At 39.6% G+C, this 24,680-nt stretch overlaps 2 protein-coding genes across 7 annotated transcripts in view; one reads left to right on the top strand and one right to left on the bottom strand.

Annotated features, from left to right (window-relative positions):
- GABRB1 (gamma-aminobutyric acid type A receptor beta1 subunit) overlaps positions 1-11,051 on the top strand; it is a 386,790-nt gene extending 375,739 nt beyond the window's left edge. For 2 of the 3 annotated variants that reach the window (XM_029235171.1, XM_029235170.1), the window contains exon 9: positions 10,286-10,766. In XM_029235171.1, coding sequence (XP_029091004.1) covers positions 10,286-10,630 — 345 coding nt within the window. In that variant the 3' untranslated portion in view covers positions 10,631-10,766. Of the gene's footprint in view, positions 1-10,285 lie in introns of all 3 variants that reach the window. The other variant, XM_029235172.1, reaches the window with a different exon arrangement.
- The window catches only part of COMMD8 (COMM domain containing 8), a 48,438-nt gene that overhangs the window by 5,535 nt on the left and 18,223 nt on the right, over positions 1-24,680 (bottom strand). Inside the window, exon 5 of one of the 4 annotated variants that reach the window (XM_029235173.1) lies at positions 5,170-5,405. The exons of 1 other annotated variant lie outside the window; for it this stretch is intronic. In XM_029235173.1, coding sequence (XP_029091006.1) covers positions 5,286-5,405 — 120 coding nt within the window. In that variant the 3' untranslated portion in view covers positions 5,170-5,285. Of the gene's footprint in view, positions 1-5,169; positions 5,406-13,324; positions 13,984-15,678; positions 16,156-24,680 lie in introns of those variants that run through there. 2 more of the 4 variants (XM_029235176.1, XM_029235174.1) reach the window with 2 other exon arrangements.

Here is a 24,680-nt window from a genome sequence, read left to right as displayed (position 1 = left end):
TTTTTGTAACCTCTATCTCTCTGCTAATCTCCAAGCTTCCCAAAGATAGGCACCAGGGTCCTTGTCTATTATGTTTATTGTTCTTTCCTTGGTGGCTAGAACTGAGAAAATACCAAACAGGAACTTTTTGAATGAATGACTGCTAGAGAGGCCTTTTTCATTCAAGGTGAGTTCTTAGATACCACACAAGGTATTGAGTGTTACATCACAATGTTTTATAAAATTCTTATGTATTCATAATAAGTAAGAAAAGGAGACTATCTATAGTCCATTTTAGCTTCTGCTCCAAACTTACTTACTCTTTCTATCACTTTGATTTTTGACATGTTTTCAAGCATACTTTCTATCAACCTCTGTTATTCTTTCTGAATCACAGTGATATAGCATCAGATAAATACAGTCTCCAAAACATGCTGTAAGTTTTTATAAACTTCTTCATATTTAGACGGAATAATAATAGACCAGTACTATCTCAAGGAAATTATAATCATGCCTGTAGCTGCTTAGGTTTTCCAGTTCCTGACTTCCTTATCCTATTCTAAAACCAGGGGCTCAGGCAGACAATGTGTCAATAACAAAGCAAGTGTATCACTTCATCTGTTCAGCGCATCACCTCCAGCAGTGAAGTTAATGATGTAACCTAAGTGGTATTTAAAAATGTTACCCTCTGGTTAAATTTAAGAAATAGAAAATATTATATTTTTTCTTTACTATAATGGTTAGATGATCCTCCCCTTTCCTTTTAGATGTTTATAAACAGTTGAATTCAAATGACATATATGTTCTGGTTGGTCCCAGACAATTTTTATTTGAGGGATCCCTAATATCGGCCTTGGTACCCTAGTGCATAGAGTGGCATTGATCATTTATCACACATTACTCTGATAGCCTTGGCTGGGCAGTATTGTCAAGGGTATCTATAGTGAAGCTTCAGAAGTGCTTGCTTTGTCTTGATTTATATTTCCACCACTGCACTGAAGTATCTTTTTATATGAGTACAGGTGCTCAATCCAGACATTAGGAGAGTTTCAACCTCCAACATGATAAAGACAATAGATTCATAAAACCGTCAGGTATCATTTGAAGCTAGAGATGGTATTTAGAGTTTTGAAAGATAGATTACTCAGTACAACTAAGCTGTAAGTAAGCTACTTTGGGGCCAGTTTTGTACTAAGCTGGAACAAATAGTTGTATCTGCTGGCCACAATGCCTGCCCATTTGCAAATAGATCCACCTAAGATAGAATGGTTGCATGGGTGGTCTCTGACCAGAGACTGACTCAACATCATTCTAAGTCATGGGGGACACTGGTGAAACCTGCTGAAGAGTCATACCCGATGGGCAGTTGGAACCCCAAAAGTCAAGAAAGAATTTTTCCCTTCAGAACCAGATGTTGATACTGTAATCTGGCCTCTTTTCCTCCCATTCCTATTCTCTATGGTGAATCCTCTATACCTTCAGACAACTTTCTAAATGTAACTAAACTCTGTATTGTGATTAATTCCAGGATACAAAATGTGTGTGAAAACAGTCTTCATAAATGTAAACAGCTCTCTCAGGTCTAGCTTGGACCAGCTTGATACGCATATTAGCCTTTGAGCCTGGGCTCCGCCCCACATCACTGTCTTGCCATCAGCCTTTAATGAAACTTTAACCATTCTGACTTAGTATCTTGGATTCTGGAGAAATCCAGGCAGGGCCTCTGATTTCTAATGACCACCTGTGTTAACAGTTGATGAACTTCTTTAGCCCTCAAACCCCTGCCCAAATCTGGCTTGGTCCATGTTTTGTTCTCTAGCTGTGGCTTAATTTAGCTAATCTTCGGGGCCTTCAGCAACGTAAGAATCTAATTTTCCTTTCCAGGCATCTCAAAGTCTCTCTCTCTCTCTCTCTCTCTCTCTCTCTCTCTCTCTCTCTCTCTCATCTTCTTTCTGGCATCTAGTCTCCAATTTCTTCTATACTCAAAAAGATAGGATTCTTTTGTGAATGAGAGAGAAATCTAACTTACTGGCTTAATAAAATCTAACTAGCTTAAAAAAAAAGAGGGGCGGGGAGTTCTTTGGCCCACACAACTAAAAGGTCCAGCAAAGATTGTAATTTCACATGAGGCTATACCCAGATGTTCAAACAATGTCATCAGAGAGCATATCTTGTCATCTTTTTTTTTTTTAACATCTTTATTGGAATATAATTGTTTTACAATGGTGTGTTCGTTTCTGCTGTATAACAAAGTGAATCAGTTATACATATACATATGTCCCCATATCTCTTCCCTCTTGCATCTCCCTCCTTCCCACCCTCCCTATCCCACCCCTCTAGGTCGTCACAAAGCACCTAGCTGATCTCCCTGTGCTATGCGGCTGCTTCCCACTAGCTATCTGTTTTACATTTGGTAGTTTATATATGTCAATGCTACTCTCTCACTTTGTCCCAGCTTACCCTTCCCCCTCCCCGTATCCTCAAGTCCATTCTCTACGTCTGCATCTTTATTCCTGTCTTGCCCCTAGGTTCTTCAGAACAATTTATTTTTTTAGATTCTATATACACGTGTTAGCATACGGTATTTGTTTTTCTCTTTCTGACTTATTTCACTCTGTATGACAGTCACTAGCCTCCACCTCACTACAAATAACTCAGTTTCATTTCTTTTTAATGGCTGAGTAGTATTCCATTGTATATATGTGCCACATCTTCTATATCCATTCATCTGTCGATGGACACTTAGGTTGCTTCCATGTCTTGGCTATTGTAAACAGAGCTGCAATGAACATTGTGGTACGTGACTCTTTTTGAATTATGGTTTTCTCAGGGTATATGCCCAGTAGTGGGAATGCTGGGTTGTATGGTAGTTCTACTTTTAGTTTTTTAAGGAACCTCCATACTGTTCTCCATAGTGGCTGTATCAATTTACATGCCCACCAACAGTGCAAGAGGGTTCCCTTTTCTCCACACCCTCTCCAGCATTTGTTGTTTGTAGATTTTCTGATGATGCCCTTTCTAACTGGTGTGAGGTGATACCTCAGTGTAGTTTTGATTTGCATTCCTCTAATGATTAGGGATGTTGAGCTTCCTTTCATGTGTTTGTTGGCAATCTGTATATCGTCTTTGGAGAAATGTCTATTTAGGTCCTCTGCCCATTTTTCGATTGGGTTGTTTTTTTTTGATATTGAGCTGCATGAGCTGCTTGTAAATTTTGGAGATTAATCCTTTGTCAGTTGCTTCACTTGAAAATATTTTCTCCCATTCTGAGGGTTGCCTTTTCATCTTGTTTATGGTTTCCTTTGCTGTGCAAAAGCTTTGAAGTTTCATTAGGTCCCATTTGTTTATTTTTGTTTTTATTTCCATTACTCTTGGAGGTGGGTCAAAAAAGATCTTGCTGTGGTTTATGTCAGAGTGTTTTTCCCATGTTTTCCTCTAAGAGTTTTATAGTGTCTGGTCTTACATTTAGGTCCTTAATCCATTTTGAGTTTATTTTTGTGTATGGTGTTAGGGAGTGTTGTAATTTCATTCTTTTACATGTAGCTGTCCAGTTCTCCCAGCACCACTTATTGAAGAGGCTGTCTTTTCTCCATTGTATATTCTTGCCTCCTTTATCAAAGATAAGCTGGCCGTATGTGCGTGAGTCATTGAGAGCTAATGACTGACAGCGACATCACAAATGCGGTTCGTTACAGGAGCGGGATGCGCAGATGGAGGTTGTGGCTGTGTGGCTCTCTGTGCTCTGCAGGTGAAGGCAGCTGAGCACACTGGACAGCTTCATTCATTCGACTGTAGGCTTCTGGAGGGACAGCCCGTTCCATGGCCAGCATCACTTCACTTGGCTTCCTGCTCTGTACTTCAGAAGCACTCAGTTAATGGGGATCTAACTGAATTGGTTAACAGTAAGGAAATCACTTTCTGTTTGCAAAGTAGATTGAGCCCAGAGGTGCTTCTTAACAGGGTTTTAAAACTGCCACTGACAACTAGATTATATTTTATTCCAATTACACTGAAATGAGTTCTGGTATATTTCCTGATTGAAAATATCCAGAAGAGTTCAGTTCAGTGAGTGACAGCATTTTTCACAGCCTAAGGCATTCTTTGGGTATTTTGGAGGCAGAGAGAAGGGGAGGGTGAATGAGACAGGACGGGTGGGAGAGAAGTGAAACCCAAACTAGAAAACAAACGTATACATTCACCTGGGGTTTCTACAGAGGGAAGAAATACAGCCAGCATGTCAGTGTTTCCTGGGCTTTAGTCACCCTCCTGATTTTTGCCATCCCCTTTGTATCAGTCAGCGTTCTCCAATGGAACCAACAGAAACAGAACCAACATACACGCGAGAAGATATTTATTTTAAGGAACTGTCTCATGCGGCTGTAAAGAAAGCAAGTCCAAAATCTGTAGAGTGTGCTGAAAACTCAGGCAGGATTTCTGTTTCAGGCCTGAGACAGAATTTCTTTTCTGAGAAACTTCAGTTTTTGCTCTTAAGACTTTTAAGGGTTAGGATGAGGCCATGCAGATCATCGGGCTGAATCTCCTCTACTTACAGTAGCTGATTGAAAATGTCAATCACATCTACAAAATACCTTCCCAGCGACATCTAGACTAGCGCTTGACCAAATAACTGGGCACCATAGACTAGCCAAGTTGACACATAAAATTAACCACCATGCCTTTTTACCCCCTGTACTATCATTCATTCATTCAGTAGATATTTACTGACTGCTCCTGTAAGTGCCAAGCACTTTTCTCAGGTCTTGGGAAGTAATGGATAAGACAAAGTCCCTGCCCTCCTGGAGCGACACTCTAGTGGGACATTTTGGGGAGGAACCAGTTGGATAAGAAGAGAGAGGATCAAAAGTTCTGCTCTGGCCATTTGAAGAATGAGATGCCTTTAAACATCCATGTATAGGCTGTCCTGTAGTAAGGTCCAGGATTTAAAAAAAAAAGGAAATATGAATTACTTTAAAATTTTCACTCATTATAATGACATAGGATGAGTGTAATATTAAGAAAAACATACAAAGTAACCAAGTTAGTGTGCTGATTAGATTTTGTCTAAATATGTGAAAAGCAATATATACCACTGTTTCATTTTCTTCATAATGCTACTCAATTTTTAAAAACAAACTTTATGGGGAAAGAGGGTATTCCCCGTTTCCTCTGTAAGAATGTATAAGCGCCAACTCAAGAACTGTATCTCTTTTGTTCACTGTTATCTTCCCAAGACTGTTGCATTCTCGAAGTTGAAAGCAAGATATTGTGATTGAGAACCACTGTACTGCAGGAAAGAAAGAGAGGGTTCACCAGCCAGAAGCTGTCTCTCCCCATCTCAGGTCTTTATGCAGTGAAATCCCAGGTGCGCCCTCATATGTGAGCCCGTCCAAGATTTGCCTGTGGTCAGGAGTATCTTCAGGAGGGACCTTCAGGAGGAAGATGAGAGAAAGACTCAGCAGGCAGTGAGAAGGCAGATCCCATGGTCACAAGTGAAAGCATTTCAAAAAGTCTGTTAGAAAGAGAACTAACAACCTGAGTTTGAAAGAGGTCACAGTATTTGTCCAGTAAAACATTTAGAACCAGTAGGAGATGGGAGCAGTCACAGGGTTTGTACAGGAGAGTGTACAAGATTAAGGAGCTTTATTAACTGAGATCCCTGAAATTCTAAAACATGGGACATGACGTCCTATTGCTCGTGGAGAGGCTGATTCCTTCATCAGTGTCGGGGACAGTGCTTGACACAGAGTAGGCACTCAATAAACACTTACTAAATAAATGAGTGAGGGAATGAATGAACTGTTAACGTTTTAACACTTATCCATTCTACACCTAAAATTACGTCTTGTAACCCATGAATATACCTGTCTAATAGGAAGTGGGCTGAGGATGAAAGATTAGCAAGCCCTTGGGGCTGCAGATCTAAAGCCACGTTCTCTGCTCCCCTTTATTAGACATCTTGCATGTTGATCATCTATCTGAAGGGGAAGAGAAAGCATTATTTATTGGCCCTCCTGAAGCCTTAATAATAATTATACTCATTTTTCTCTAAATTTAGGTTGAGTGATGCTCTAAACTTAAAAGAGAATCCGTGGTGTTGGTTTGAGGATTACGTGGTCATATAATTAAGTCATTACCCCCCAATATTAGACAGACTTACCTCCCCAATCACCAGAACCCTGAACAACCACAGGCTTTACCCACCAAAGCAGTGGATTCAACATGCACGGCTCTAAATGGATTGCACCTTCTCTGGTGGCAGATCAGAGGGAGAGAAGAGTCCAGGAGGCTCAGAGCCACATATGCCCGCCTCTTTCCAATTGTGCCCATAAGATAGGTCAGTGGCGAGCAGTGAAAGAGCTTGAAGTGTTCCTCCCGGAGCTTGTCTCCCGGGGAACTGGAGTGGCAGGTCTCTTCCTCTACGGCAGTATGAGGGGTGGGGAATGATTATCTCACTGAACAGTTATTCCAAAATCAGCAACGCTTCAGGAAATCTGTTAGGCTGTGTCTGCCCTAGAATTCCAGTGTGTCAACATTTTCATTTGCCTCACTTCCTTCTGTTTCAAGATTTGAAAATCTTCGATGTCTGGATCATGCCCAACTCAGATGTCAATATTTCCTTGTTCAATGAGGCAGCGTCACCACTGCAGGTGCTGAAGCAATGCCCAGCATGGCTCCTTGCTGCTTCTGAAGACGCGAAGACACACTGGCCGCTTTCCCCGTGGATATTATTTTGGGAAAGCTGTGCTGATTGTGGATATCAGGATCCCCTGGGTGTCCTTATATGGCTGAGGCAAAGGGAAAGCTACTCTTCTCCTAAGGGCAGGGGTTAAGGAGAAGCCAACCAGAAACTTGCTGGTGTCAGCAGTGATGTGGTTACTACACACCCACCTCACCAGGCAGCAAAATCTTGGAGGGTGGAGGACGAAATTTCATACCTCTGAAGAAATGCTTGTGCACACCATCACACACACAAAATCACACACACACACACACACACCCTGTAACACCAGCTTTTAGGAAAGGTCCTAGACTATGTAGGAGAGAGAATGAAGATGGGCAATAACAGTTGTAAGACATTCCTTATTTTTCCAAATAAAGAACACGGTAGTGTTAATTTAACTATACAGTAATGAAATCAGCTTTCATGGGTAGCTGCAGAAAGGGATTCATTATTTTACATGTCAAACCATTTAAAGCTATGATTTCTGGTCGATGACAGAATATTTAGAGGGATTTGCACAAACTAATAAACTTCATGCAATTTATAAGTACCTCTGAGCCTGCACCAAGGTTAACCAAAATATCTTAATAAAATGTACCTTGTTTGTCATGACTTCTCCTTAATGAGGAGCATCTCTATGCTTCATTGGCTAATTCTAAGTTCTAGCAACTTGTTTACTTAAGAGGGATTTCTTAATGATGCATACAGTACAGATCAAGTGATTCCGTTTTACAAGTATTTTCTTCTGCCTGGAATATTCTCCATAAGCAAAATCTGTCAAAAATTAGAAACAAGCCCTTGAGATTACCTAGTGAAAGCCTTTCATTTATGGATGATGAAACTGAGTTAGTAACAAAACCAGGATGAGAACGCAGATTTCAACTCCCAATCCTGTGTTCTATCCTCTACCCATCCTTTAAGATTCAGTACAAGCCCCACCTCCTCATGAAGCCTTCTATGAATCCCAATGATTTCTCACTTTTATGCACCCCAATCATGGTCTATACTGTATCATTTAGCATTTGGTTAAAAGTCTTGTCACTTTCAATATTATGTCATATTCTTGTATCTCTAAGGAGACTATTATCTCAAGGACAAAATCCATGTTCAAGGATTCTCTTGACTGTTCCACAGTACCTAGCAAATCACATGCATCACCTAATCTTCTAACTTAACTTGTCCCGTCTCTAATGAATCCAGGACTTTGCTCCTTGTCACTTCAACCCTACTGTCCTCTTTAGTAACATAAACTTCCATATGCATGACATTTTTAACCATAGATTTACACTATATTATACATATATATATATATACACACACACACACACACACACACACACACACACATCCTTGACAACTAGCACTGTAGCTGGCTCATAGTAAGCGTCAATAAAGGTTTGGAGAGAGAGAAAATTCTTGAGGTCACTATGATCAGGGAAGGTACACAGGTACACAGAGGAAGTAAAATGTTAAATTGAGCCTTGAAGAAAACATATTGATTAACGTGCAAAGAGGAAATAAATGATACTTGAGACAAAGAGTATCCTATGTTTGAATTCCAAATTGGGTACTTATTATTTGTTAAATCTTAGGCAATTTACTTAACCTGTCTGAGCCTCGGCTTCCCCATCTGCTGAACTAGGATAATATTATAGATTTCATAGTGTCTGAAAAATAACTGATAAATTACACAGTAGGATTCGATAAATAGTAGTTACTAACAACAGTAACAAAAATTAATAATAACTCCTTGAATAAAGAAGCCAATAGATGTCCCAAGTGAGGGCACAGTGGGTAGCCTAGTTAGACTACAGCAAAATGCTTCACAAAGGGAAATGATGATAGGTGAGAATGGAGAGCCAGAGGCCAGATTCAGTCACCATTTCTTTCTCCAACCAACTTGAAGCTTAAAGCTATCAACTGCATCACTAAATTCACTGCAGGATGTGACGATGGCCGAGGACTGTGAAGTGGTTCATTCTTAGTAAAAAGCACATGGGCATTGAATCAGACAAGACATGGGTGGTAATCTCAGGTCTGGCACTTACTGGGGCGTAAACTGCAGGTGGTTTGTTGTTGTAAGTGTTAAACAAGTAATATACGTGAAGCATCTACCATAATGCTAGGCAGATGATGGACACGCAACAAATCTTAGTTATCTTTTCTTTCTCTCATTTGTCTTTGCCTCTTCCCAAGCTTTTCTCTAGCTCTCTCTTTGTCACCATGTTCTTTGCTTGCCTACCCAAACCTATGGCTTTCAACAAGGGTTTACTGAGATCAGTGCCATTAGAAAGCATTTAAAAGCACGGACTGTAAGTCGGGCACTGTGCTAATAACTCTAAATTTAAACACAGCTGCCTGTATTGTCTTTGGAAGTATTTCAAATTCATGTGTATGAATGAGCCATGTCCCCTCCAGGTAAACCAGATGCAAAGGAGATCAGCTTGAAGTTAAAGCCACATCATAGGCCAAAGGTGCTCACGATTCCTATAGTTCCAGAAGTGTTTATCTGGGCATAGCATAGAGAAAAACCAGGAAACCTGGGCTAGGTATCACTGGAATGGTAGGAAGCAACAGCGAACAACAGTGGAGACACAAAAGTCAAAGTACAGCCAGGCATGTCCTTTCAACCCATGCACCCATCACACTTCTGGCAAGTTAGCCAGAGGAAATAACTATGGATATGCACAAAGTCTTAGCTAAAAGGTTTTCTTTGCAGGCCTGTTTATTTAAGAGTATAACAGTAAAGCAAGCCTTAACATCTAAAAATAGATTGATTCAATTATGGTTTATCCATATAATCTATGAACACACGCTGTCACAGAGGAATATTTATTAATGTGGAAAGATGACCAGGCTATACTATTAACTGACAAAAGCAGATTGCAAAGCAAAATATACTAGGTGAGTCTGTGTTTTTAAGTATATATGAATAAAAAAAAGACTGGAAGTTTAGCAAGATATTAAAAATAATCGACAATGAAGGTGAAATTATTAATTTTTATTTTTTGTTTCCTGATTGTTTATAGTTTTGAATGTTTCCATGTATCACTTTGTAACAAGAAAAAATGCCATGTATATAAACATATATATGCTATTTTTTCAAATACCTATGGCATTTTTGTTACAAAATATATGTATATATGTAATTATATGGCTTCGATAAATGGTTTTTAAAAACAAAAATTTTTAAAAACAAAAATTACATATTTTATATATAATATATAAAATTATATATTTAATAATATACTACACATACTGTTTTGTGAGTGGAGATAAATGGTGGATGGATGAATAGATGGATGGATGGATTAGATTAGATAAATGATAGATGGATGGTAAATTAGATGATAGATTAGATCATAGATAAACAGTAGATTAGACGGATTGATAGATGATGGATTCGATACATAGCTGGTAGATAGATGATAGATAGGCAGGTAGACAGATGTCCAGGAGGCGCACAGAGCCAGATGTCTAGCAAGACGGTGTGTATTGAGTGCCACGCAGTATCAACAGTTACAGGTTAACCAAAACGAGCGAACGTCCGGGCAGCTGTGCCTGAGCCCGTCTTTTCTCCGTCAGGTGGACGCCCACGGCAACATTCTCCTCAGCACCCTGGAGATCAGGAACGAGACTAGCGGCTCGGAAGTACTCACGGGCGGGAGCGACCCCAAGGCCACCATGTACTCGTACGACAGCGCCAGCATCCAGTACCGCAAGCCGCTGAGCAGCCGCGAGGCGTACGGGCGCGCGCTGGACCGGCACGGCGCCCACAGCAAGGGGCGCCTCCGCAGGCGCGCCTCGCAGCTCAAAGTCAAAATCCCCGACTTGACTGATGTGAATTCCATAGACAAGTGGTCCCGAATGTTCTTCCCCATCACCTTTTCTCTTTTTAACGTCGTTTATTGGCTTTACTATGTACACTAAGTTCAGTCCCCATGGTTCCTTAAACGACTACTTTCCTCTTCTCTTAGTTTTTAATCCCACAGGTCCCCAGCAGGGTACTGCTGTGCTTTTTGAGGTAAGAGATTCAGTCATCCAATTGGTTTTAGGTCTTGCATATCAGTTTTATTACTGCCCCATTTTTACTTCCAAAAAAAAAAAAAAAAAAACTCTATTTTTTTTTCCAGTCTACTGTGGTCCAGGTTACTGGCTCTTTCAGAGCTCTGTTAATTGCCATGTTTACAAACAAATACACACAACGAGAGAAATTAGATAGGCAGATCTTTAGCAGTTCTAGCCGCCCTGGATTTGACTGATTATTTTTTAAGTAAAAATGAAAAGAGGACCCAGCTCTCTGTGTGCATGGCTTCCTGGTCAACTGTAACAATCTCATGCTGCCAAAAAACAACACAATTTCCAGGATCTCAGAAGACAAAACAAAAGCCATTGATAAGTTACAGATTTCCAGGAAGAAGGGAGAACAAAAAGGAGCCTAGAAGAGGAAGGAAGTCTCCCCTCCACCCTCAAGCTGCCCCAGGTCCACTGTAGGAGGGGGTCCCAGCTCCACGGAGGAAGAGGGGGAGACTGGCAAGCGCTGCCCCAGGTTGTGCAAACCCAATCTGCCATCTTCACCTCACCTTTAAGCTGGATATTCTGAAAAATGCTTCTTTCTCAGACTTCCAGGCAGATTTAAATTAACATTAGAATCCAACCTGGTAGCCACTGGGAACATTTTTCTTTTCTTGTTAAGTATAAGGAGTTTGGGGGGCAGTGACCATCTTTAAGCTCTTTCAAATGAGCAGCGCTGAACTTACTTCCTCAGCCTGGAATCACGTGAGGCTGTGTCATGAAGCCATGGCATCACATTGCCCTCGTTCCTCCTTTAGAGAGATTGAGAGAAAGGCGGCGGGGGTGGGGGGGGGGCGGTGGGTGCGCTTTGAAGAAGAGGGTGGTAAGAAATTTTTGCTTGAGAAAAATATTGCCCTTTCCATGAGGAAGGCAAGATTTATGTGCTGTGAAAAGGGTGCCTGGGCAGTTACCTGAACTGCCAAATCTTTAATCAAATAGTATATATTTCTTAGCCTTCCAGAGAGCAGTATCTAATGGTGACAAGGTAGCTGCACAGTGCTAGTTCCTCAGCTAGCATGTTATGCCTCTGCTCTCTGAGCTCTGCATTCCAACACAGGAAATGAATGCTTCAGGAAATGCACATATACCCATTTTGGTATCATGCTCCTTCAACGCCAGATTTCTACTTTAAAGAAAACCTTCAAAACAGCAAAACCACAGAATAACAACAACATCACTGAGCCTTCAAACATTTACAACAGCTCTGAAAGTATAGCCCTTGTCTACAGTCGTTACTGCTTCTGCCTTATCTCTGCTCATGGATTACTTTGCTCATCATACAAGGAGCATCCCTCAAGAGCCCAGCACACAATTCTAACCATATCCAACCAACTAGAGTCGAGATTCATCTCATTTTATGTCATTAAAGCCTCGTTATTTTTGTGTGTGTGTTCAGCCTGAGCATTTAAGAAATCTGTGTGTTCATTTTCAAGACTGAGTGAAACCCAAAGTTGGCCGAACAGTCATGAAGGCGACTTGGGACCTCACCTGTGGATGTGATATGAGTTGAGGTAATAATAGGGATGACTGCCTCTGTGTGACGATCTGGCTTTCTCCCTAAGGCTGTGATGAGGGCCCATGTTTACAACAGCATCAGCTGCTAGAGACTATAAACTTAATTGAAAAGAGGAAGCTGAATTTCTACAGATAAACCCAAGGAGAGTTATGAGGTGTTCTTTTAGAAAGCAAGAGGAAAAGAGAACCCCCAAATACGTACATGGTTATGCTATAGCTAATGTATGTTAGTAAGAATATAAAAACCCTGCTTTAACTGGAAAAATTATCTCAGTGGTTTTATGAGAAATGAATCGGGCATGGGAACCAAATTTCATTTAAGTTTTCAGTTGTATAATCACAGTTCCCTGGTCAAGAAAATCTCCATCCTCTGGGGATGAAGCAATCCATTTCGAAACTCTGTTTAGTTAGTTCTTTGGCAGGGTGAGATGCTTTTCCATCGTGAAATGCCCAAATAGACTAGAACGTGGCCATACCAGTGATTGTAAGGTCAATATTCCCAGTGACTACCCAGGAACCACTGTGTAGCCGTTTATTTTGAACACAGGAAGTGAGGCTTTTGGCTGATACCTAACAAGAATTAATAAGTCAAAACTCTTTTAAAAAGTTTTTAAGGATGAAATGCTAAATCAGAAACAAAGTCTCTGTTGATCTGTGTTCCATAACAAAACAATTTCTCTTTATTTACCTGTTTAGATCATTCTTCTTGGAGAAGATTGAGCATAGTTTTTTTATTATTATCTTGCCTTAAAAGTCTAGAGAATTTGATGCTTGTAGTTTTAGATGTAAAGCATCTCTGAGAGAAAAAGAACGTTTTGAATTCTCATCTTTTATCCTTTGTAAAATGTAAAACTTAGTAAGCCTGAATCTACCATCAGGCACGAAATGGTGTCACTGTAGGCCCTCCTGGATGTAGACAGTCACAGCTAGCACTACACAAATTGTGTTACATAGCTCTGGTTTTAGAGGCAATGGCCTCCAGAAAAATGGAAGAGCTGCCATATTTCTAATTAATAACCTCTGGCCTCACTTCCTTCTTCCGGCACCTCCTAGCCAAGTCCTCCCCAATCTCGTTCCAGGCTAAACAGTACACAGAAAAAAATCCTTCCTTCTCTGCCTCTCTACCTTGTCTTGCCCAAATTGATGACATAAAACATAAAAATTGCTAGACATTCATAAGTGCCCTCAACCTGGTCCCCGTTCCTGAAAGATTCAGATCGCTACATTTTAGAGGGGTTACTGTTTAACCATTTGGGGGTTGTCTTCTTTTAGCCATAATCTCCTGTATTAACAGAGCGGCAGCAGAGGCTGAAAACTGCACGGACGCACTCTCTTATGCCACAGTCATGTCCAGGGGACCCCGTGTTCATAAACTGTGAAACAGACTGAGTCTTAGACTTAACCTGTAGAGACCCAGCAGAAATCCCGTCACTTATTTGCCAATGATGACTTCACACTCATTCCAACCAGTCATGTTTCTTGACTTAAGATATCAGGGGTGACATGTGCATTACACTCACCAGCTTTGTGAGGCCAAGACCCAGGTAAAGACATATTTTTGGCTTGAATTATCCAGGATTGTTGCCCCCATCCTCTCCATTGCCAAATAGAAACAGCAGACTCGTTGGTAGTTCTGCTGACTAAAGTGTTTTCACATATACCGTCTTTACTGTCCGTTACAATCAGTGAAGGATCTTGAAAATGCAAAGAGAAAATGTGGTGCAGAGAATAAAGTTTGTTTTATGGATCCAAGGATAGGCTTTCCTTAAAAAGCATTACGTACAATACACAGAAATGTTGACCAAATCCCATCTTTCTAAAATCAATGACTGCTTTATAAATATTCACTTCAGAAAGAGCTCAGTCAAAATTTGCCGAGTGAAACAAACAAACAAAAGATCTATTTATAATGTTAGAAGGAAAAGCTCTCCAAGATTTCTTATATGGACAATTTTTAATAGTATTTTACAAAGGGTGATGTGCCACAGTTGTTTTTTTTTTTTTTCCCTAAACAAATATAATCAAATATTTATCCCAGGAGGGAGGGTAAAGGAATGTGCAAGCATTTGTTCATGTTGGTTCATCAGCAGTTACTGGGATGAGGAGGACAGAAAAACGAACAAAAATATCTGTTGCTTGAAAGCAAACAGTCAACACAGAGGTCAAGTTGTTAATGGAATGTAGAATATTATGTAAACTTCCTTGTAAATTCTGTACATAGTTCATGGAACTGTTCCCTGTGGCGTGGTGGTCCTCAGCTTTTGGGTGGATGTTTGAAAAATACGAGCATTGTAAATAATGTAAGCTTACAAGGCACTCGCTTTTATTCATGAAGTGAAATGACTAGTGATTTGGGTCCAAACCAGAATCTTTTTAGCTCTTGCTCTCTCTCTGACATTGTGTGTGTACAGTTGTGTAATTCTGCCAGGTGTCTGTGATCACTGCCTCATGCCTCAACCCCGCTGAAAGGGACTGGAGCTACCAAGAAGTCTGCACACCCCTGGGGCTCAGGAACAGCACACCAGCAGAGACAGGAATCTTAACGAGCTGCTCCTGGAACCGTGCCATGAAAAGTTTGACGCGTTTTTAGCAGTCACTTGTGGCTACCCATATATTCAGATACCAAATTATCCATGCTGTTCAGGGGGTCAAGAATAGAAGACATGATCAAAATCCACAGGGAATCCAAAGCTTCATTTGCACCAATAGCTTTAGCTTGTACCTTCTTTCCTTCCACAAGTGTTCCCAGAACTTCTAATACTTTCTAATAGAAATGGATGGATGGTTGATCAGGGTAAACAGTCGAACGCGCAAATGATGGGAAGGAGAAAAGGAGGAGATAGCCAACGACATTGATAACACCAACTGGCTGATTCATGCCTGAAAGATCCAGAGGTGACCATGTCACTGTTTTTGAAGGGTAAAAAGAAGTACTGGTATAAATGGACTGGGTATTGACAAGTATTTTTCAACTGGGGGCCTGGGATATGTTTGGTATGTGCTAGTTAAACTTAAAAGAGAATCTGGCAATTAAATGTTCTCAAATATATTTCTCCCAAGTCCTGGTATTCTTGAAAAAGTCTTCGGAATGGTGGGATATTATGCCATAAGATGTGTTTCCATGCAGACTGGCAGTCCCAGAGAGGGTGATGGTATCCACAGAAATTCAGAAATTCTAAGCAAGTAGGGAAATAGATTGGTTTCTTAGCAACATTTGAGAGTGATCAATGTCTTTCTTGCAGGTAAGAACTTAGCAAGGCAAGGCTTTTATTGCCAGCATTTTAAGTGCCAGGAAGAGTGCAGGGAGCCATCACTGTAAGACATTTTGGCTCCAGAATGTGCCAAGTAGGGTCCACAATCAATTGAATAAGAAACAAAGCCCTGTTGGAACTAATCAAGTCAATTTCTAGGTCCAGAATACATTGTGCTTTTGCCTAAATCCTGCTTTTTCCAGGTAACTGAAATCAACTAAGCTGACAGAAAACTCCACTGTTAGAGGCTGCAACTTCACAAACATTTGAAAGGAAATCCTTTTCAATAGAAGAACTTCAAACCAGAAAATACTAAGTTCCTGGAAGGATAAGCATAGCTTTGAGTTTGTTTTTATTTCTCCAAACCAAGAATTTCCTTACTCGAACTGAAGAGATCTAACAGTTGTTTGTTTTGTTTCGGTTTTCCTATTTCAAAAAGTCCTTGGTACATCAAGGGACTGGCAACCATTCCTGATTGGCCCCTAGATACTTTGTCCACCCTGGAACAATCAGCACTCATCACCAAGGCTTCAGTAGGAATTCAGTGTGGGAAAAGGAGGTATCTTTCTGAACCAGTTGGCAAAGAAAACCATTCTCATACCTGCATTTTCTCTCCTGAAGACAATAGAAAAATAAATCAATAAAAATTGTTTCATAAAAGAGAGGCCAAATAACATTATGCATTTGCCTAAAGTACACAGGGTCACAGATTCACTAACTTAAAACAGCCCCAGTTAGAAGCCAAAGGATAAATAAGAGCAATCAGTATTGCTCTCTGGCTCCTACTTCTCCCTGGGTTTCCTTTTGAAGAAAAACAGGGAAGGGGGAACATTTTCCAATATAATTTTTTATAGGTGAAAACTATTCAAATACGATATGTTTATGCATTTTGCAAGTTTGGCAACGTGAAACAGATTACCTCTTTTGTGTTCATTCCTTTCTGGCACCATACATCATCCTGACTCATGCCTTACTTAACCCAATGAAATCAATCCCTTTCTTTTTCCTTTCTCATTTCTAAACCTCATAAGCTGTCTTGCCCATGAATAGCAGAAAGCTTAAGCTGCTTTGGACTTATACTGCATATCTTCAATTGAATCTACAAAAACGGTGAATTTTAATAATTTCCCCAAATTCCTACTCCTATTGCCTTTAAGAGAATGTTAGAGGTAGCTACTGTATAATCACAGTAGCCTCTTCTGAACTGCCTTGGGTTATTTTTCTTTTCTGCTTTTCTGTCCCTTATATACAGAATACACGTTTACCTAAACCTTCTCCCTCCCAGTCTAATTCAAAATGAAATGGAAATAAAAATCATAAGCTCAAACCTAAGAAAACTACATTATCTACAGTAAAGTTTGAGGATAAGACCATCTCCTTACATTATAGTTGTAATGTGGTGAATTCACACTGTATCAATTCTTTTTCATCAAACTCGTTTGTGTACTTCTTCAGTCTTAATTGTATGCCATTTAAAAATCTATTATTATTCCTCCCAGAATGGCTAATCATTTACACAGCACACCATTAGTTACAGACTGTCCTCTAGGAACTTGACCTAATTCATCCTTTCTGTATCTGATTCCTATTACAGATTTCCACTTCTATGCATTACCCTACCCACTCCTCTTCAGCCTTCTAGCAGACATTAAATATAGTTAGTAACTGGACAGGTCATAAGGCAAACTGTCTAAACTGCCCCTATAAAATATGTGGAACATCTTTTTCCTCCAGACAACATTTCTATATTTAGAGAACAGAAAGTTCTCTAAACATATACCAAGCAATGTGCAGCTTAACCTTAAAAAGTTAACTATAAATGAGCCGCGTGGTGGGGAGAAGGAAATTATAGTGAACAGCAGACACCTTGGAATTAGGATTTTGTGACCTGGGCTTTATGCTGTCACTATCACAGCCTAGTTGTGTGACTACGGACATTCCACCAGATGACCCCCAAGTTCCCTTCCAGTACTAAATTTCAAAGGGAATTTTAAAGAGATTCATTTGTGTAGATTACCAGAAAGATACAGGAGTCTCATGGCCTCTGTTAACACAGCCCCACAAATTTAGTTATATCCCTTGTTGCATGTCTTTGGGAGTAAGCCATCTGGTGTAAAGTGAACTGAATTCAAAACTTGTTCACAGTCCTCTAAAAATATATAGAGAACATAGAGTTAAATTTTCAGGCAAGTGGCAAAAAAAAAAAATTTATGATTTTAGTAATCGTCTACACTACAATATTTCCCTCTAAAAGCACTGAAGAGTCTCATATAACATAATCATCGTGGTCTCTATTTTCAGATATCTGAAAGATGTTGATCCCTTAGACCATTCTCTCTAACTCAGTCAGGAATGGCCATGGAATGCCCCTCCTGAGTGGAAAAGCCAACTTCTAAGCAGCATCTGAGCAGAAACGCTATTGCAGTGCCTTTCCATATTCCTTCCCATCCTAGACGCCATCACTGTCCTGTGTCCTGTAATGGGAATAGCAGGTATGGTTGAGCTCTCAGGCAAGAGGCAGCCACCCATCTATTGGAAAAGATTCCAGGTCTGTTATCCACTCTCTCTGGCCCCACTTCTCCCACCTCCTCCTATCCCCCACTTAAATCATTAAATCTGTCAAATGTTTTAGGCACAGCTATGGCAAAACTGAAAGTTTACTTATTAAATTGCAATCAGCATTTCTAGCTATTCACATTTTTAAAGATGCATCCTAGTGTCTGAACAAGATTCCTAATGAGATTCCTGCACACAGATGTTCATAACTTTTTTTTCCTTTTTTAAAAGATACCTTCCATCTCTAAACTTTAATGATTCTCCTGAGAACCCCTGACCATTCAAAACTGTTAGGAGAGTGCCTGGAAATTCCTCCCTTCCACCATAGGCCATTCTATGGATGAGATGGTCTCTTTTTTGTAGAGTTATCCTAAGATTCTGCCCCTCGACCTCACACACCCCACAAAACCTTCCTACGTACAGATGTATTCATTACTCCTCTTAAAAGTAGTGAGCTAATAGTTTTCTATTACTGGTTTCCCACACTTTTTTCCTAGTGATGGTTTCATATTTAATTTCATTTTTTTCAAAACAGAGGAAGCATTCCTAAGTCTTCAAATTTTCACCAAGTTGAGATTAGTACTTACTAATATGTATATCAATTAGGATTCATTTAAGTGCAAGTAACAAAAGATACAACTAAAAGTAACTTTAACAATCAAAATGTTATCTCATGTAACAGTTAGAAGTAGCGCAGTTACTGGGTTAATTATTTCAATAGCACAATGATGTCATTCAGGACTCAGGCCCCTTCCCTAACCAGTTCTTAACTCTGTATGTTATCAGCAGCCATTATGGTTGCAAAGTGGCTACACTTACGCACTCATATCAAGTGGAAGAAATAAGGGAAAGCCCTGCCTTGGATTTCTTTTTAAGAGCAAGGACATCTTTCCCAAAAAACTCCCTCAACAGTCTTCTCTGTTGTCCCATTGGCCAGGGTTGGATAACACATCCATTCCTGAACCAGCCTCTGATAAGAGGAATGGAATTATCATGATTGGCTTACAACACTAACCCCAAGCTGCCCAGTGTCTGGGAAAAAAGGAGGTGGGGTGGGGAATATGTTAACAAAAAGAGGGAAGGGGGCTCCCCTGGTGGCGCGGTGGTTGGCGGTCCGCCTGCCGATGCAGGGGACACGGATTCGTGCCCCGGTCCGGGAAGATCCCACATGCCGCGGAGCGGCTGGGCCCGTGAGCCATGGCCGCTGGGCCTGCGTGTAACGGGAGAGGCCCGCGTACAGCCAAAAAAAAAAGAGGGAAGAATGGCTTTTGGGTAGATATCCAACGATGACTGTCACACATTGGTCTGAGGCATCAAAAAACACTTTCCCACACATTATTTCCTGGTTTGACCTTCACTACAATGCTGTGAAGTTAAGATGACAAAACCAATATGTAGAAATAGAGGCTCAAATAGGTTAAATGATTTACTGAAGATCTGATAACTAGTTAGTGATGGAGTTAGTATTCAATCTCAGTTTTTCTTGGCTCCAAAGGCAAAGCTTTTTCCACTCTACTACACTGCCTGGATTTAATCTTTTTAACCTGATGATCCAGGTTGTGGGTAGTTCAAAGATGAGTGGAGAGTAGGAGAAAGGAGAGTGATTTCCTCTCCCAGTATGTCGATACTGTGCCGAGTAAACACTCTTGCTCTTTTTTGTAATCCTTCTCCATCCTTCCTCCATCCTCCACACAAAAGTTTTTCATTACTCTCTTGAGGGAAAGTGTAGAAGGAGTAGCTTGTACAACATCTAAATAGCCTGAAGCGTGCCCCAGTTTGCCTGAGATAGTGCCAGTGTGTAATTATCAATAGATAATTTCACTCAAAATTGTCCATTTAGATAACGAGTTATATAGTCACGCTAATTATGAGGTCTCATGATTCCCATACCTGGAGGATATGGGAAATATTAGCAAGTTAATATTAACACCTTGGAGAAAATATCTTGGCTCCCTATGAATCTTTTATTCATGACTGACCTCAGTCTTCTCCATCACTCATGCTCACTTCATTTCTCATTGTACCCCTCACTCAGCTTCAAGCATGCTAATCCTTACGCTTTCCCTACCCTTCCACTGCAGCGGCCACCTATCATCCCAAAATGTTCTCGTTGCTGTGCTTGAATTTTTACATTTTATCTCCAGCTCAGCCTCCTCCTAACGCCTCCCTAATGAATCCGGCCAACATCAACCAAAAAGCCATCATGAGCAAACTTCCCTCATTCTGTTCACTCTCCCTCTCCCCTTCACCCTCAATTCTTGTGGCCATTTTGTCCAAAGATAGTTACTTCATTTGTGTATTTTCCAGTAGTTTTGCAAATAGATGCTCTGCCTCCCTAAATAAAGCGAAGGTCTTTAAGGGTAAATGCCCCATTTTCTAATTCTTTTGCATTGCCCAAAGCATCTATTATTCTGTCCATTGTAGAGAATCTGTACATGCTGACTGAATAACCTACGTTGCTAAATGTAGCAACAGAGAATGTCCATAATGGACATTACTTTCAGAATTATAGATAATACCTTGTGAGGCAGGTGTTCCTGCTACCCTCCCCCAGGTTATTTTAGTCCCATTGAGCCTATGTCTGCAACCTCTAAGTGGATTTTTTTAAATGCAGCTAGAGTTACAACTGAACCCAGGTTAGGGTCTGTGCCGAGTGGTCACTGAGATTTTTTCCATTGTTTATGACTATACAAAATGAATCCTAACACCACCATTCTAGAGTCTGCCAGTCTAGCAGACTTGGACTTTCCATGCTAATTACTACTGCTTTTCCTCTATGGAAGAAGGAACTGTTTTATTTAAAGTTTCATTTTTCCCTCGTTTACCCAAGTTTGCCTTGTTAAAAGCCTTTGGATCTAGATTCTACTGGGCGTTTACTCTTGAAGCTGGGACTACACTGCATAATTGGAACACTCCAATGTGAATTCTAAGAGAATCCTCCCAGAGAGTATGGCACACCAAATTTCGTTTCTGCCAAGAAGTAAATAGAAGGTTGAGAACTATCTAAGGGGGATGGGCAGTTCTTGACATTCACCAACTGTCCCTCAAGACTGCATAAAACAGATGTACAGAGAAATACCTTTTCTGCCCCTCTCCTTTCAGCTGCTAACTTTCCTGTTCTCCTGTTATATATATTATTTGCATAAAAGATATCATTTGCAAGCCTTACCTCAGAGTGGCAACCAGCCACCCCAGTTTTACTAGATATATTTTTCTACTTGATATTTCCCCAAATACATTGAATTGCAGTGTATCTGCTTTTTCTTTTTTTTAAGCGAATCAATTTCATGTTAATCTGTTTCCTACATCTTTTTTAAATACTCACTGGATAAAGCTTGAACTATTTTCTATTTTGCAACAATGCCACTGAGACATCTTGGGGGAAGCCCCTTGATTATTCTAACTCACTGCAGTGTTGTGGAAAACAGAATCATATACACAAGTGAAATTTCACATTCAGAACATCCACTACTCTTCTAAGTATGGAATACTCCTGATTAGATATGCATATATTCATTGACTGTGTTGCTCAACTCCTTATTTTAGAGAGGGCCAATAACCCTCTTGTTAAAAACTACCATGTGGCATTATTACAAAGTCAAGGTTGCATGAGGGTTTTGGAAATTCCAAACGATATAAATGTTTACAAGGGCCAAACTTTTTTTTTGACATCTTTAAGTTTATTTTTGAACGCTAGGCAGCATTTTGTGCCATTGTGATGGGAACCTAATGGCTAATGTGAAATAATGCTGTCATGTCATTTAAAAGGTTAATGAAAATGTAAAGAGGAAACTTTAATACTGCATAAATACAAATAAAACTCTCTTTGAGAGAAACTCATCTGGGTTAGGGTGGCTTGCTTGAAAAATTCTCTTGGCTGTCCATCATCTCTGAATAATTATTTCACTCCTCTGTCTTTACCCAAGGAGACTCAACTTGAGGCAAAGATCTTTACACAGTGATTCAGGAGGTTTGGGAAAGCAGGACTCATTAGGCTAAAGATTGGGAAAATTACTATCCTGCCAGCAATGGAACATCTCTTTGGCTACCATCTCACCTAAACCTTGATTGAATCCAAAAATTAGCTGAACTTTCCAAACCAGTCTCCTGCTATTTTAATTCACAGCACCCTGTACTACATAACTGGATCTTTCAAAAGCAGGTGCTACATGTATACAGAAAGAAATGCATACCTTCCGTTGCCTCTCAAAATCCGTTATGCTAAATTCACCAAATATGTTAGAAGATGTTAAGTGTTTTGTTCCTTGTGTTTTTTAATCTCCACTAATCATTTTGCTGAATTGTCTATTACCCTCCTACTAAATGTGAATTAGCTAATTCCTGAATGGCATTACACAGCTCTTGTAAATAAAATAACCCCTTTTCCCCTCTTTATTTTTCAGCAGGCAGAACTCCTTTAATTACAGAGGTACATAAATTACAATATATTAATGTTCTTTTGCTCTTTTGACATAAGCATTTGCTTTCTTACATAAGCAGATAATACTTTTGTATACCTACCAGACCACTAAAAAGCTCAAGGGCAAGAATGAGTATTTCCAGAAACCTACAGAAATTATAATGAAATGAGACAGGTTTCACCAATGCCAAGAAAGAAAAGGTAGACTCCTTACTTTTGTAATCCAACTTTCTATTTTGTATCAGTATATACTGTATTTTCTGATTGAAACTGCTGTTCTCTCTAATGAAACTTGTGCTTTTCTGTAGTTGCTTTTTACATTTGAAATCAAAATTTCATACAGTATGCTTGACTTGTACCCTTTCTGTTAGGAATTTGATTAAATATCCTAACCGTTTCATTAATTCCTTTTTACATGCGTAAAGTATTTGATGTTAGGCCTTTGCTATCTCAAAAATGATCTGTGGACAAAATCCATGAAGCCTGGAGACTGTGATTTATACACATGAAAGAAGAAATAGATTTCCCGTTTAGCAGTGAATCAGTGACTAAGAAGCTGTTCAGTGTCTTCTGATTACTGACCCTTTTACCCTTCATGGCCTTTTTTCTACTCATCATTCATTGAGTAATCATGTATTCTTGTAAAATGCAAAATCAACTTACATGCAATCAGGTATGGACACAAGAAATGCTTGTGCTCTCGATTTCAGGACTCACAGTCTCATACCTTAGCACTCACGGGACTGTAGTTTACTCATTATTTTGTTAATAGTGTGGCTTTGCTATAAAATAAGTTGCTGTTTTCTTCAGTACTACAAGATTTTAAATGTTGCAGCAAACGAAAGAAAGAAAACACGTTTGAAGGCTGGTGTCAAAAACCATCAGCTGTACTTACAAAAGCCGTTGTGCAGCTTCTGAAATGAAGTTTATTGCTGTAAATATGTACAATTTATGTTAGCCTGTTTATTCCTAAAACACAAATAAAACTTTTTTTATTAAAAATGCCTACATATAAAAAGCTTACTTTGTACTATGTTTAAAAACATGCAAGATTTCAGGCATATCTTTTTATAATCCTTAAAAATGTTTAGAATTCTGAATCTTTCATTTGGGAGCTTTTATTATAAAATTTAATACAAAACAAAATCCCTTTATTTGGAAGAAATTCTTTGCCGTATTATCCAACAATTGGGAGAAAAATGCCAGCACTCTTCCAGGAGCTTATTTCTGTACCACTTTGATTTTTTTTTTAATATTCTTTAAGATAACATGCCTTACAAACATTTGAACATATGGAGTGTTTACATATTAGGGAATAAAAAAAGAAGAAATGAAGTTTCCTTGTATTCAAAAATGATGCCTAAAATGGACTTTAATAGCATCCATTTGTGAGGTGCATTATGCCATATTTCTTTTAAAAATCTCCACTGTAAATATGAATAGTAGAGTTGGCCTATTTGTCAGTCTTTCCTAATTTGAAGACTTCCAAACTCTGAACTCATTCTCTCCCTTCACAAATAATATGTTGACAATAAAATAATGAACAGACAAAAGGTGTGAAGCTCATTTATCCGTTAATTGGTGATTAGTAGAATAGCTTTTCAATAAGAGTCTAAATTCCAGCCTAGAGATGGCTTTAACATTCATCCAGCAATATAACTGGGAATCTGCACTTTATCATCAGAGCCTTGGCCCGCAGAGCTACCAGGGGTTTAGACACCCTACACTTGGCTACTCTTTCCAGAAGACTATGTTATACAACGGGAGAAAGAAATGACCATCCAGTTTTATTTAAATTAGAAAGTAACAAATATATACATAGCATTTTTAGGATTTGCTATAGGGATTATAAATAAGAAGCAGCTAGCGTAAGGTAGGTGTTTGTGTATCTCTGTTGTCACTAGTACCAGCCAAGAATATGGAGAAATTGGAACCCTTGTGCACTTTTGGTGGGAATGTAAAATGATGTCATGGCTATGGAAAAAAGTATGGAGATGTCTCAAAAAATTAAAAATAGAACTACCATGTGATTCAGCAAGCCCACTTCAAGGTATTTAGCATAAATAATTGGAAACAGGCTCTCAAAGAGATATTTGCACTCCTGTGCTCACTGAAACATTAGTCACAATAACCAAGAGGTGAAAACAACTTAAATGTCCATTGA

Source organism: Monodon monoceros, unplaced genomic scaffold (assembly GCF_005190385.1).
Source record: "Monodon monoceros isolate NGI ecotype Baffin Bay Population unplaced genomic scaffold, NGI_Narwhal_1 Super_Scaffold_20, whole genome shotgun sequence".
NCBI classification, from domain to species: Eukaryota; Metazoa; Chordata; class Mammalia; order Artiodactyla; family Monodontidae; genus Monodon; species Monodon monoceros.
The sequence above is the reverse complement of the archived record's forward strand: the minus strand, read 5'-3'. Positions and strand labels throughout refer to the sequence as shown.